General features: G+C 48.3%; 1 protein-coding gene across 1 annotated transcript in view; it reads right to left on the bottom strand.

Moving 5' to 3' along the window:
- Positions 1 to 10,499: 10,499 nt before the first annotated feature.
- Positions 10,500 to 15,135, bottom strand: part of TXNRD1 (thioredoxin reductase 1) — a 152,911-nt gene continuing 148,275 nt past the window's right edge. Inside the window, exon 17 of the mRNA XM_063694264.1 lies at positions 10,500 to 10,520. Within this exon, the coding sequence (XP_063550334.1) occupies positions 10,515 to 10,520 (6 nt within the window). The 3' untranslated portion in view covers positions 10,500 to 10,514. The remainder of the gene's footprint in view (positions 10,521 to 15,135) is intronic.

Raw genomic sequence — 15,135 nt, 5'->3', positions numbered from 1 at the left:
AAGCATCCAAGAACATTGTTCAGCCTCCGTGGTGATCAAAAGAAAGGCAATGTAAAAACAGCAGTGAAATCCCATGTGACACCTGTCAAATTAGTAAATTTCAAAATCAGGCAAAGAAATAATAGTACTTCATGATTCCCTTTTCACACAACTAGGTTAGTACAACCATCTAGTTTGCCAAGGACTGAGGTTCCCAGAATTTGAGGCTTTCTGTGCTAAAGCCAGAAAGTCTCTGCAAGCCGGGACCAGTTGGTCCTTCCATACAAGACTCATCAGATTGGTATCACTATGGTTTACTCTCTGTTGTCCCCATTGGACTGTAATCCATAGGGACAGGACCCTGTGTGTCTTGTATTATAGCCTTCTCAAAGGCATCGGAGTCTAGAGGGGAGGAGAATGAGTGCTGAGTTCAGTCTGTCTGGCTTCAAGTCCTAACTCCACAGATTATCAGCTGTAAGACCTTGAACAAGCTATTTCTACTTTCTGTACCTCAGTGTTCTCATCTGAAAAATGGGTATAAGAATGACACGGACTGATCTCATGGGGATGTTGTGAGAATTGAACATGAGTTACTGCATGTGACCCATTTAGAATAGTGCTGGGCATATAGAAAGTGCTCGATGATGTTAGCTACAATTATGAAAGGAGGGGAGCCCGCAAACCCCATTTGAGAGATTGGAAGTAATCGCATGGTGGTTACAGAAGCTGTAGGTGGCTGGATTTTCTGGATGGTGGATAGACAGCAGTCTCTGGCTACCTCCAAAGGGTCAAGAGGGAACTTTTCAGGGTGAGGAAGATGACACAGGGGGGCTGCAGGCTGCCCCTGGCCTTCCCCTTTCTGGGTCCCCTACTCATTTTCCCTTAGACTCCCCAGTGCCTGGGGTCCTCAGGGCTCCTGGCCTAAAACTACACTTTCCATTGAATTCTCACTTGAGAAGGCCCGGGGTTCTCACTGGAGAGGCCACCACAGGAGGGTGGATGCTTCTGTTCATTGTTGAGGAACCAGGACTGAGCTTCTAGCACAGGGTAGGTACTTTGTAACTATTTGTTAAATGATTAATTTTAATGAGTCAATCTTTGTTCTCTTTGTTTTTATTTTTTTGTTTTTTTTGATAGGGTCTCTCTCTGTCACTAAGGCTGGAGTGCAGGGGCACAATCTCAACTCACTGCAACCTCAACCTCCTGGTTTCAAGCAATCCTCACACCTCAGCTTCCCAAGTAGCCAGGACTACAGATGTGCACTACCATGCCCAGCTAATTATTGTATTTTTTTCTTTTTAGAGATGGGATCTCGCTATGTGGCCCATGCTGGTCTTGAACTCCTTGGCTCAAGCAATCCTCCCTCCTCAGCCTCCCACAGTGCTGGAATGACAGGCATGAACCACTGTGCCCGACCTACATACCTTTTTAATTATCGTCATCTATCAATGCCCAGATCTGCCTCATCTCTGGTCCTGCCCTTGATCATGACCCTCCCAGCTGTGTCCTTCCTGTTGGGTCATGAACCAGGAAGCAGAATGGCCATACACAAAATGGCTGCACCTGGGAATCCCCCAGGGGTCCTCCTCTCCCCATTTGCCGCCTCGACTTGAGAGATAGCAAAGGGAAAGAGAACATACTGGATGCAATAGTCAGATGCCTAAATCGTCTTCTTTATCACCGTCATTAGGAACCTAACACAAGAGCCCTGTGTCCTGGCTCCTCAATGGCATTGCACATATCCTCTCGGCTCTGAGGCGCTAAATAGCCTGGTTGTTAGACTTAATGGGAGCGTCCGTTCAGAAGAGAGTGCTTGTGAAAGCAATGAAGGCTGAATTCACTCCACTCTTCCCCTCACCCTGCCCTCTGGAATGGATTATCCTTCCTGTGTGTCCCTCCGGGACATGCCACTACCAACGCTTTAACAAACTTGCTCATCAGTTTCCCTTTCCTAGCCCATGAGTTTTTGAAGGACAGGGACCCTGTTCATTCATCATTTGTTTAGGGAACCCCTACCTAGGAGGTGCCTGGTACTACCCTAAATAAGGCAAGCAGAGATGAATAAGACACAGCCAAGGAATTTATAACTAGCCACCTCCTGTCTTACTCATCTCTGCCTCCTTGGCATTTAACACAGTGTCTGGTAAATAAGACACATGTTTGTTAAATAAGTGGATGAATATCCCTAAATGACCCCAAATCAGGCTATGGAAGGTGCCATAACTAAAATCCATTGTAGCACTGCTGTGGCAATCTAGGCCTCCTCCCCGCCCCTGCCCTCGCGGAGGGGCAGCGATGGGGACAGGCCGGCTCTGAGTCACGTAAGGACTGAAGGCATCCTTTACAGGGCAGAGCAATAGCAGTGCAGCCAGCTACTGTTCTCAGCCCGGTCCTGCCTTTTGTGGAAGAGAGACCTGCAAAACCGAGACCTGTTTTTCAGGAGTGGAGGCGGATTCACAGTGTCACAGTGTTCTTTGTTGTCATTTTATTTTTTTCCCTTTTAACAAAAATTGGGTCACATAGTACATGCTATTTGGTAACTTTGTGTCTTCCCCCAGCCCCCAGCACTTACTAGCTATAATGAATATTTTTTCCAGATTACTAAACTTACACATTAAGCATCTTTTTTATTTTTTTCTGAGACAGGGTCTTGTTCTCCCATCCAGGCAGGGGCGCAGTGGTGCACTCACAGCTCACTGAATCCTTGCACTCCTAGGCTCAAGCAATCTTCCCACCTTGGCCTCCCAAAGCACTAGGATTATAGGCGTGAGCCACCACGTCAGCCTTAAGCACCCTTTTTAATGGTTACATAATGTTCCATCTAAGGAAGGTATATTACCCTTTACTTAACTATTTCCCTGCTTTGAGATTTTAGGGCGGTACCAGATTTCTGCTATAATGAATATTCTTATCCTCAAATCCTTAGGAAAAATTCCTAGAAGAGGAATTGCTGAGTCAAAGAGCGGGTGCATGCTAACCACGGCTGATAGTTATTGCCTTACAGAAAGATTTTCTATGAGGAATGTATGAGCAGCCCCCCACCTGCCGTGAGCATTAGTGGACCATTTTATACAGATCCACAGCCCTTGTCTGAATCCCTTGGGACCTGATGTGTTTGAGAATTCAGGATTTCCTAGAGAAACACAATGTGATTTCTGCATACCCTGTCAGATTCCCAGCAAGGTCTAACAGATCCACAATCTAACTCATTCATATTTCTTCAGGAAATCATGTGAACGTCCACAATAAGTGAGATAAATCAAGACCACAATGAGCCTCGTGGCAGCTCAGGGCAAGTTTTCCCATGAATAAACTTTCCATTTTCAGAGTTTTTGCAGGCGGGATTTCTGGAGGGGAACATGTGCACCAATGTCAAGTTGCTCTGCTGCTTTGCGAGGGAAATTGGCTTCGGGGAGACACGAGAAAGTAGCTCAGGAGAAAGATTAAGTCACCTGCTTGGGAGGAAAATTAGATCTGGGTTTAAATCCTAGCTTCACCTACGATAAGCTGGGTGACCCTGGGCCAGTGACTCACCCTTTCTGGGCCTCAGTTTTGTCATCTCTGAAGAGTACACCCATGCCAGAGCTGTGGAGATGACAAAGGATAAGGTGTATGTAACGCTTAGCACACACCTAAATGGCGTTGAATCAATGGCCTTCAACAACTTGTGCTAGTAAATGGCAGAGCTGGGAGGTGACAGCTTCTGCTTCTCCCGCAGTGCCAGGTGGGACCAGTTGAACACTAAGACCCTTCTCATCTGGCAGCCCCCAAAGCCAAAGCCCAGAATTCCCACTATAATTCACTCAAGCAGAAGGTCCAAAACTTTGGGTGGAAGGAAGGCCCAACAGGAGCCTCAGTGGAATTTCTCTCAGTGGCCCCACATGGCTTCTGCCCACCTTGGTGGCGCTGGGGCACTCTGTCTCCCTGGCGCCCTACTTGGGTGGGGCCAAGCCCAGGCCAGCCCCACCCACACCTCCGCATGGACCTATTTTGGTGTCCCAGTGTGTGGCTGTTGCAAATGAGAGCCTGAACAGTTTGATGCTACAGTTCCAGGAGCAGGCCAGCCCACCACCCCTCACACCCCTCCCTGGGCAGGACACCAGCAGGTCCCACAAAACATCAAGCTGCCTCATTAAGGACAGAGGCTGTCCAGCGGGAGGGGGTGTGAGAATGGGCAAAGGTGTGGTGTCCTCTGTCAGACCACAGGTGGGTGCTGTGGTGGGAGGGGAGTGTGAGGGCAGCAGGGGTGGCGGGAAGGGATACAGGTCTGCAGGGACAATGCGAGGCCTCTTTCCATCTCATCTGACTCCCACAGACCTGGGGGAGTACAAAAATCATCCCTGGGATGTTTACAAAACTTGGGAAAAAAAAAAAAAGAAGGAGGAGAAGGAACAGAGTGGGAAATAAAGGCCTGAAAAGGCCTCTGTGGAATCCCTGCTGTTTACAAAGCTTCACCGACACAGATTCTAGCACCTCTGTTGCTAAAGGCTCTTTGCACTGAGAACTCTTTCTGAGATGAGCTTGCCTTTGCCAAGAATAATTTTGCCAGCTCTGAGTTGCTATCCACCAGGAAGTGGGGAGATGGAAATTTCCAGAAGCCCCCTATCCAATGGGGCCTTTCACAGCTCACTCAATGGACTCTGGAAAACAGCAAACCACCATCTCATCTGTTTAGAAAATACTGCAGGGGTTTCTTTAAAAGAGTTTAAAACATATTCTAGAATCCACTGTAAAACATTACCAAAGGTGTTTCTTAATTGCTGCTAATTTTACACAGCAATGACTTTATCTCTAAATGGGCCTTTCAATCTTCATCTATGTAGATATACATGTTTACATTATTTAAATCAAAGTATTATTAAATTTCATTTAACAACATCCCATAAACCCGTTCTCCTGGTTTGATAGTCCTCTTGTTAATTCTAATAATAGCATGCCATTTCATTGCATTCATATACCACAGATTTCTTAATCAGATTGTACAAAATAATTTTCTACCATTATAAACAATGCTGCAATGAACATCTTTGTGTATATGCTCTTTTCACATATGAGCTGCTTAAATTCATTTTCAGTCATTTGCTAAGCATATGTTTATTGGGTACCTACTATGTATGTTAGGACCTAGGGGTAAGTGAACAGAACAGATGCAGTCTCTGCCCCACAGTCTAAATGTTCTATATTTTAATAATTTTTGGATCTTCCTGTGTGAGGCTCAAATATATTTTTTAAAATTCTCTGAGTTTAAAATGGTAGCATTTGCAGCTGAGAAAGTATACACTGAGGGCTGCCAGCTTCAGGAGCAGATGGAACACAGAGTTTCCCGACATTGTTGGAGGTGGGGCTAGTGAACCACACCCCTCTCTTGCCTACTCATGGAGCCTGCCAGGGTCCCAGGGATGGACAGCAAAGTGGCAGCTCATTTTTACAAGAGGTAGGCTGGGGATGAGGCCGGGCGTGGTGGCTCATGCCTGTAATCCCAGCACTTTGGGAGGCCAAGGCGGGTGGATCATGAGGTCAGGAGATCGAGACCATCCTGGCTAACACGGTGAAACCTCATTTCTACTAAAAACACAAAAAAATTAGCCGGGCATGGTGGCGGGTGCCTGTAGTCCCAGCTACTCGGGAGGCTGAGGCAGGAGAATGGCGTGAACCCGAGAGGTGGAGCTTGCAGTGAGCCGAGACAGCGCCACTGCACTCCAGCCTGGGCGACAGAGTGAGACCTTGTCTCAAAAACAAAAAAAAAGAGGTAGGCTGGGGAACGGGAAGCTGGGGACAATGTGCAAGGCTGCCAAGACTGCAGTGCACAAACGAACTTGCCCATCCATCACAGGAGCTGCTGGGGGACCTCTGCAGACCTCCATCCACCCCCAACCCCAGGGCCTGGCCCTCTTCACCCTTGGTGGGGGCTGGCTCCCACAGGGGAGGGATAAGCTGAGCACGCTCACTCTTTCTCCTGAGCTCCCTAAATCGGGTAACTCTCTCCTCTCCTGACAGAGGCCGGGATGCTGCTCTCCTCTGGGGGCCCTTCTGCATGGACACATAGATGGAGACCTAAAGCTCATGGGCAAGGTTGGCCAGTCTCTGCTGCTTACAGCTCCCTTCCCCCACCTGACACGCACTCCTAACACTCACCACCTCTCAAAGCTCAGCCTGGCCCTGCTGGGCTTCCAGGGCCTTGTCAGAGGTCCTTCCGGGCCAGGGAAGTCTTGGTACTGCCCGTGGAGCACCCAGGGGCTGGGAGACGGCTGGAAGTAGCTGGACGGGGAAGGGCAGGATTCTCTCCTCAGCCAGCATCTGCTTCCACCCTGGCGCTGCTGGGACTGCCATTCAGGAAGGTGGTGGATTCCGGGGCAGATGATCAGGAGGCAAATCCCGCTCCCCCAGCTGCAAGCTGATTTTCTGTCGCATCACGGTGGCTTCAGCATGGCTGAATTAACTGATTGAATCCTTCCTCTGTGCCAGGCATGGCACTGGCCTTTTGACATCTTTGCCCTATTGGATCCTCTGAGCAGCTCTAGGGTCCAGGAGCATTTGGTGTTTCTCCTTCACACATGAGGGTAGATGACTTCTCCAGGATCACTATGCTAATGGGCAGCGACTGAGTTCAACCCAAAATGTGTCTGACTCCAGAGCTGTAGTTCCCAGCCTTTCTGCTTTGTCGTGTATACAGCACCTGGTAAGCCTTCCCCACCCCCTTTCCTAGTCTCTTTTGCCTTCTTTCCTGAAAATGCATGAATTGCTTTCAAAACCACTTCTTGCATTAACAAAGAGGAAATAAAGAGGTTCTCAAGATGTCTCTGAGACAAGGGGTCCCCAGCCTCTGGGCTGTGGACCGGTACTCATCCGGTCTGTGGCCTGTTAGGAACTGGGCCCCACAGCAGGAATTGGGGCGAGTCGCTGCAGGCAAGTGAGCGAAGCTTCATCTGTATTTACAGCCGCCCCTTATCCCTGGCATCATCGTCTGAGCCCCGCCTCCTGTCAGATCAGTGGTGGCATTAGATTCTCATGGGACCATGAACCTTATCGTGAACTGGGCATGCGAGGGACCTAAGTTGTGTACTGCTTATGAGAATCCAACTAATGTCTGATGATCTGAGGTGGAACAGTTTCATCCCAAAACCATCCTGACCCCCCTCACCCCCGACCGTGGAAAAAATCGTCCTCCATGAAACCGGTCCCTGATGCCAGAAATGTTGAGGACTGCTGTCTTAGACCACACGAGACGTTCATAGTCATCGTCAGGAAAAAAAGTAGCATCCCTCAACGGCCAGACCTTCCATCTGCTGCTGGTTCACACGTAAGAATCACCAACACTAACATAGCACGTTCTAGAGGCCAGCCCCTGTCCTCGATACCTTACTCACCCAGAGTTAACTTATTTACTAATTAACTTTCCTTACTTCCCTGAGTTAACTTATTTCGTCCCGACAACCACACAAGGGAGGTGCTGCTATTGCCACCCCCGTTTTCCAGCTGAGGATGCTGAGGCACAGAGAGGTTAAACAATATGCCTGAGGCTACACAGTAAGTGATTCATCCAGGATGTGAACCCAGGCTAGCTGGTGTTAGAAGCTGCGGGTGTAGCCACATTCCTCTAATTCCTTGTGCAAAGGAAAACAAAGAAGCCCATCCGTTTAGGGAACCAGGATGCTGTCGTGGTTGGCAGTGGTGGTATTTCCGTCAGTCCTTTCGGCATAAATACCTCTAGATTATTTCACAAAACAGCCCCTGGCAAGCGTCCCTTATTTCCTAAAAAGGGGCGGCAAGGCGGCAGGTGGGGCTGGCTTACCGAAGCCTTATTCTCCTTCTTAACCAGTAGACTCGCCTTATTCTCAAACCCAAGTTCTTAACCCTTCTTAGCCCCTTTATTGACTCTCCCTGATTCTCAAGTGTCTCCCTGCATAAAACATGCCATTTCCATAATGTGGCCTTTCTTACTTCTGGAGACGTCTCTTCCTCGCAAATATTGACAGAGCCTTTCCCTGCCGCTGAAGTAACACTCGCCCCCACCCAGGCGGCATTCTCTGCTCCCCTGTATACCTTGAAGTGTACCTACAGGGTTGTTCACTGATTTTATTTGCAGAAGGAACTGACAGGCCCCTCGAACTTGGAGCAAACAATGAACAGAACGAGGATTGAAAGAGGTGAGATTTTTAAAGTAAATGCTTTAAAAAGCAAAATGTGTGGTGGCTCATGCCTGTAATCCCAGCACTTTGGGAGGCAGAGGCAGGAGGATCACCTGAGCCCAGGAGTTCAAGACCAGCCTGGGCAATGTGGTGAAACCCTCTCTCTACAAAAAAATACAAAAATTAGCCGGTGTGGTGGTGTGTGCCTGCAGCCCCAGCTACTTAGGAGGCCGAGGTGGGAGGATCACTTGAGCTGAGGAGTTTGAGTCTGCAGTGAGCCTAGATTGCACCACTGCATTTGAGCCTGGATGGCAGAGTGAGATCCTGTCTCAATAAATAAATAAAGGAAATACTTAGACTGCTTAATGACGATTTACTTCAAATCCAAACCTTCCAAATAGGAAAAAAAAAAAAAAAAAAAAAGAAAAGAAAAAGAAAAAAGAAAAAGCAGGCTGCTTTAGGACGATTCACTTTGCTTTCCCTTTTGGCAGCTCTGATATTCTGCATGATGGCTAAATGATAATGAGCCCTTATGACAACTGCTGGGGAGAGACGGACCCTGGATGGGGTGTGGGGCGCAGACATGAAACACACATCCATTTCGCCTACCTCCCTTCACTGCCTAGTGGAGTCTCTGCTTTATATGCTGAGATAGACACTCTTCATGTGCTCTATAGATTAGAAAAGCTAAAACTCGGCCAGGCGCAGTGGCTCACGCCTGTAATCCCAGCACTTTGGGAGGCCAAGGCAGGCGGATCACGAGGTCAGGAGATCGAGACCATCCTGGCTAACATGGTGAAACCCCGTCTCTACTAAAAACACAAAAAATTAGCTGGGTGAGGTGGCACACGCCTGTAGTCCCAGCTATTCAGGAGGCTGAGGCAGGGGAATGGCATGAACCCAGGAGGCGGAGCTTGCAGTGAGCTGAGATCACGCCACTGCACTCCAGCCTGGGCAACAGAGTGAGACTCTGTCTCAAAAAAAAAAAAAAAGAAAAGAAAAAGAAAAGAAAAGCTAAAACTCACTTTCTCAGCTTCCCTTGCAGCTAGGGATGGCCCAGGACAGAGATCTGGCCAATGAGTTAGAAGCAAAAGTGTGTCAGGCAACACCAGGATGGCTGTGTAAAGGGTAGAGAGGCAGTCCTATCTTTCACCCCCTCTTCTTACTGCCTTACTAAATACAGACTTGATGGCTGGAACTACAGCAGCCATTTTGTGACCATGAGGGAAAGAATGAGAAAATTGCAAAGAAGCAGATCCAAAACCTCTGACATTACTGAGTTGCTTCTCCAGTGTCCACATCCAACTGGCTGCAACTCCTTATGTCAGAAAAAGGAACATATATTTGTTTAAGCCCCTGTTAGTGGGTGTTTGTTACTTAAAGCCAGGAACACGCCTACTTAGGTGTTATTATCTCCATTATTCAGATGAAGAAAGTGAGGCCCAGGCCAATGAGTGTCTTGTTGAAGGTCCCATTGTTAACCAACAAAACGTAACTGAAGTTTTTCCATGCTTTGTTCTGGCCTCTCCCCATTATTTCTCAGCTGCCTCCACCAGCCCAGCAGAAATTCCATGCAGCAGAAGAATCTATTGACCATGAATGACTGGTACTTCATTCAAGCAGTTAAGGAGTTTCCCTGGGTCAGTGGTCCAAGTGTCTGTGTGCAGTCATAAGGCTCCCTCAATGTTCATATATTACTCAGTTGGGCCTTTGTCATTGAAAGCGAAGAGAACATTGTCTTAGCTGTCAGAAGCTTTGGGACTGTTCTTTAAGTCTGGCTTAAGTAATACTCAGTGACCTTTCCCTTCTCAGCTTAGAGGTATGGTTGAGATCAGTCATTGGCACCCCCAGGTCCTGACCACCATCTTACTATACAGTGGCAGGGAAAACTGGACATTTACTGTGTCCAAAAGGGATGTAATGACCTTGCCCTCCTTCTGCCTGTGTAAATGCTTGTGTGGACTCATCCCTTACAGGCCGACCCAGCAAGACTTCTCCATTAACTCCCTTCTGCGTGCTGGGCAGGGTGGTTTCCTGGATTCTTATCCCCAGTTCCCCAGTTCCCAACCTCCAGCCCTGGGCTATGGTGATTTTCCTGTTAAAATATTCTTAAGTCCTCTGTATCGTTTGTTGCCTCACTCATCACAATTGTAATGAAATCATGATTTATGCACCATTGTTTGTTTAAGGTTTGTTTCTCCTATTAGGCTGGAAGCCCAGGTGGGGCTTGGAAGTAGAAGACCTTCAGTGATGGTCTTTGGATAAATAAATGCAGGGATAACTGGGTGGTTTCAGTGGCTCTTTCTTCTTCCTGCTAATCCCCCAATCTCCGCATCTCACTCCAGAAGCTGGCATGTTCTCTTGGCATCTGGCATTTTTTCCTCCTTTTCTGACTTAGCTTTTGTTTTAGACCTTGAGATATGCATAGAGGTAAATAATAATAACAACAATTAGCATTTTCAAGTACTTAGTATGGCCAAGCACTGTGCTAAGTGCTTTGTAAGTATGATCTCATCTAATCTACATACCCACTCTCTAAAGCAGATGCTACTATTATTTTCATTTTATGGAGGATTCGGGGCACAGTGAAGCTCAGTCATTTTTTTCAAGGTCACACAGCTAGTAAGTGGCAGATCCAGGATTCAACCTGGACTCCGGGCTGCATGCTCCCCTAAATGCTCTCACTGTCCAACAGACGTGGCCCTGATCATTTTGGATCGTCCAGCCAGGTTGAGGAGAAAGTTGTTACTCAAATAATCCCACTGTATTAGGCAGGGTTCCCCAGAGAAACAGGAGATAGATGATAGATAGATGACAGGTAAATAGATGATGATAGATAGATAGATAGATAGATAGGCAGATAGATGATAGATAGATAGATAGATGATAGATAGGAGATTTACTATGGGAATTGGCTCAGATGGTTATGGAAGCTGAGACGTCCCACCATCTTCCACCTGCCAGCTGGAGAGCCAGGAAAGCTGGTGGTGTAATTCAGGCCAAGTCTGAGAGCTTCAGAACCAGGGAAGCCCATGGCAAGTGGGTAGGGGAGGTCACTGGTGTAAGTCCAGAGCCTGAAGGTCTAAGAATCAGGAGCTCCAATGTCCAAGGTAGGACAAGATGATGGATATCCCAGGCCCCAAAGAGAGAGCAAATTCGCCCTTCCTCCACCTTTTTCTTCTATTCAGGCCCTCAACAGATGGGATGGTGCCTCCTGCAGTGGTGAGGGTGGATCTTCTTCACCCAGACTAATTCAAATGCTAATGTCTTGGTAAAGGAATTTAAGAGATGAAAAAAGAAAAAATGCTAATCTCTTCCAGAAACACCCTCACAGACACACCCAGGCATCATGTTTTATCAGCTACCTCGGCATCCCTGAGCCCAGTCAGGCTGACACCTAAAATTAACCATCACACCCACCATGATCAGCACTGTGAAGAAAAATTCTGAGGGACACTGGCTTTGATCACCAAATCCTCTGTGACATGGGGAGAGCCTGCTGAACACCAGGGTTACTCCTTTGGTGCCCTCCTGGGGTGAAGCCACAGTGGATGCAGGGAACAGCTCTTCATTACTAGGTCCCTGGCTTAGGTTCACAGTCCCTGGAACGCATGCCTGTAGGGCTGGAAGATGCTGCAATGCTCCGCCTGGCCTCCCTTCCCGGATGCTGCTTTCGCCCAAGCCCTCATGCACTTGGATTCTCTGCAGGCCCTGCCCACTCGTCTTCATCCGGATTCCCAGGCTGCTTCTAGACAAGACGTAGACCAGCCAGGAGCCCTGTCCTCTGGAATGCACTTTAGAATCTTCCCACATAGTGCCGGGCATAGTGGCTCACGCCTGTAATCCCAGCACTTTGGGAGGCCGAGGCAGGCAGATCACCTGAGGTCAGGAGTTTGGGACCAGCCTGGCCAATATGGTGAAACTCCGTGTCTACTAAAAATACAAAAATTAGGCCGGGCGCGGTGGCTCATGCCTGTAATCCCAGCACTTTGGGAGGCCGAGGCGGGTGGATCACAAGGTCAGGAGTTTGAGACCAGCCTGGCCAACATAGTGAAACCCTGTCTCTACTAAAAATACAAAAAATTAGCTGGGCATGGTGGCGGGTGCCTGTAATCTCAGCTACTTGGGAGACTGAAGCAGGAGAATCATTTGAACCTGGGAGGCGGAGGTTGCTGTGAGCCGAGATTGCGCCACTGCACTCCAGCCTGGGCAAAAGGCAAGACCCTGTCTCAAAAAAAAAAAAAAAAAAATACAAAAATTAGCCAGGCGTGGTGGTGGGTGCCTGTAATCCCAGCTACTTGGGAGGCTGAGGCATAAGAATCACTTGAACCAGGAGGTGGACATTGCAATGAGCTGAGATCGCACCACTGCATTCCAGCCAGGTCGACCGAGCAAGACTCCATCTCAAAAAAAAAAAAAAAAAAAAGCCAGGTGCGGTGGCTCACGCCTGTAATCCCAGCACTTTGGGAGGCCAAGGCGGGCAGATCACCTGAGGTCAGGAGTTCGAGACCAGCCTGACCAACATGGAGAAACCCCATCTCTACTAAAAATACAAAATTAGCCAGGCGTGGTGACGCATGCCTGTAATCCCAGCTACTCTGGAGGCTGAGGCAGGAGAATTGCTTGAACCTGGGAGGCGGAGGTTGTGGTGAGCCGAGATCACGCCATTGCACTCCAGCCTGGGCAACAGCAGTAAAACTCTGTCTCAACAACAAAAAACAGATAAAAAGAAGAATCTTCCCACATAGGGAGATGTAAAGGTGACTTAGATCTAAGCTGCCCTCAGGGTGGTCGGCTGTCCTAATCAGGAGCATACATTTCATCAAGGTCCACACCCTAGAGGGGTGGCTACGTGCTTCAGCTGTCTTCCTCTCTGATCTACACTGGAGATTTTGCTGTTTAGCAAGAATAAATGTTAGAAGTGGGTTTTGTTGATAAACTAGTGCCTTTTTAATGACTAGAATGGAATCTAAAAATGGGCTCTCTTTAGTAAAATTTGTGATTTTCAGGTATGTGGATAAGCTAAAATATTCTAGAGCCAGTCCCCATCCCTGTGGGAACAGGGTATAGATCTGGTGTTAAGGCTTGTGCCATATATCCGGTTCATGAAAGGGCCTAAGTCCAGCTGCCGGTTCAGAAGATGTGGGGACATTTGCCTCGGTGAGCCCTTTATCCAAGGTCCAGGTGGAGCACCTAATAGGGCAAAGAATTGGGCCTCCTCTGGGTTTATCAAACAGGTTGAATGACTGCTTTGGGCCTTCTTGCTGGTATGTGTCAATCGAGTAGTGACGTTTTAACCAAGTAGCAAGGTGGGGGAGTAACTTACCCTCACTACCTCTGACAGCTAGTAGCCTCTGCTAACCTACCAAAAATCACCTAGTTATTGTACACTCAACCCAATACCATAGGTGTGGGTCCTTTTAGAATTCCATGGGGGGTTTTGTGTATAGCTTTAGAAACAGCTTTGACAGTCTAAGTTCTTAATACTTGACAGAGGCCGGGCGCGGTGGCTCATGCCTGTAATCCCAGCACTTTGGGAGGCCGAGGCGGGTGGATCATGAGGTCAGGAGTTCGAGACCAGCCTGACCAACATGGAGAAACCCCGTCTCTAGTAAAATTCAAAAATATGCCGGGCATGGTGGGGGACGCCTGTAATCTCAGCTACTCGGGAGGCTGAGGCAAGGAACTGCTTGAACCCGGGAGGTGAAGGTTGCAGTGAGCCGAGATTGCGCCACTACATTCCAGCCTGGGTGACAGTGACAGGGCGAGACTCCGTCTCAAAACAAAAAAACAAAAAAACAAAAAAAAAACTTGACAGCAGCGTTTCTCAGCCTCAGCACTGCTTCTCATTTGGACTGGACAAGTCTTTTTTTGTGTTTGTTTTTGTTTTTTAGACAAGGTCTCACTCTGTCACCCAGGCTGGGGTGCAGTGGCATGATTATGGCTCACTGCAGCCTCAACCTCCTGGGCTCAAGCAATCCTCTCATCTCACCCTCCCAAGTAGCTGGGACTATTGGTTTACAACACCATGCCCAGTTAATTTTTAATTTTTTTGTGGAGACGGGGTCTCAGTATGTTGCCTAGGCTCGTTGCAAACCCCTGGGCTCAAGCAATCCTCCTGCCTTGGCCGCCCAAAGTGGTGGGATCACGGGCATGAGCCACCATGCTGGGCCTGGACTGGAAAAGTCTTTGTTGCGGGAGCTGTCCTGTGCACTGCAGGATGTTTAGCAGCATCCTGGCCTCCACGCATTAGATGCTGGGAGAAACACCCAATTCCTGTGCCCAGTTGTGACAACCAAACATGCCTCCAGACATCGCTAAATGTCCCCTGCCAGGCAAAATTGCCCTGGTTGAGGATCACTGCTCTGGTACAGTAAGGTGAGAAATTCCAATACAGTTAATATGTCAATTAATCAAAGAAGGAATCCTTCAACCTCCCACTTGAACTGGGGCTGTGAACAAACATGTTGGCCAAAACACAGTCCCAGGTTTCCACTTTCTAGTGGAGAAACAACCTTAAAAATGATGGAGAAGCCGGGCGCGGTGGCTCACGCCTGTAATCCCAGCACTTTGGGAGGCCAAGGCAGGCGGATCACCTGAGGTCAGGAGTTCGAGACCAGCCTCAACATGGAGAAATCCTGTCTCTACTAAAAATACAAAAAATTAGCTGGGCGTGGTGGTGCATGCCTGTAATCCCAGCTACTCGGGAGGCTGAGGCAGGAGAATTGCTTGAACCTGGGAGGCGGAGGTTGCGGTGAGCCGAGATCGTGCCATTGCACTCCGACCTGGGCAACAAGAGCGAAACTCCATCTAAAAAAAAAAAAAAAAAGATGGAGAAATTAGATCTGGTGCACATTCTAATCTTTTTTTTTTTTAAGATGAAGTCTTGCTCTGTCGCCCATGCTGGAGTGCAGTGGCGCAATCTCAGCTCACTGCAACCTCTGCCTCCTAGGTTCAAGCAATTCTCCCACCTCAGCCTCCCAAGTAGTTGGGATTACAGGCGCACATCACCATGCCTGGCTAATTT

This window comes from Gorilla gorilla, chromosome 10 (assembly GCF_029281585.2).
Source record: "Gorilla gorilla gorilla isolate KB3781 chromosome 10, NHGRI_mGorGor1-v2.1_pri, whole genome shotgun sequence".
In the NCBI taxonomy this organism is placed as follows: Eukaryota; Metazoa; Chordata; class Mammalia; order Primates; family Hominidae; genus Gorilla; species Gorilla gorilla.
Note: the sequence above shows the minus strand (reverse complement) of the source record. Positions and strands in the feature narration are given on the sequence as shown.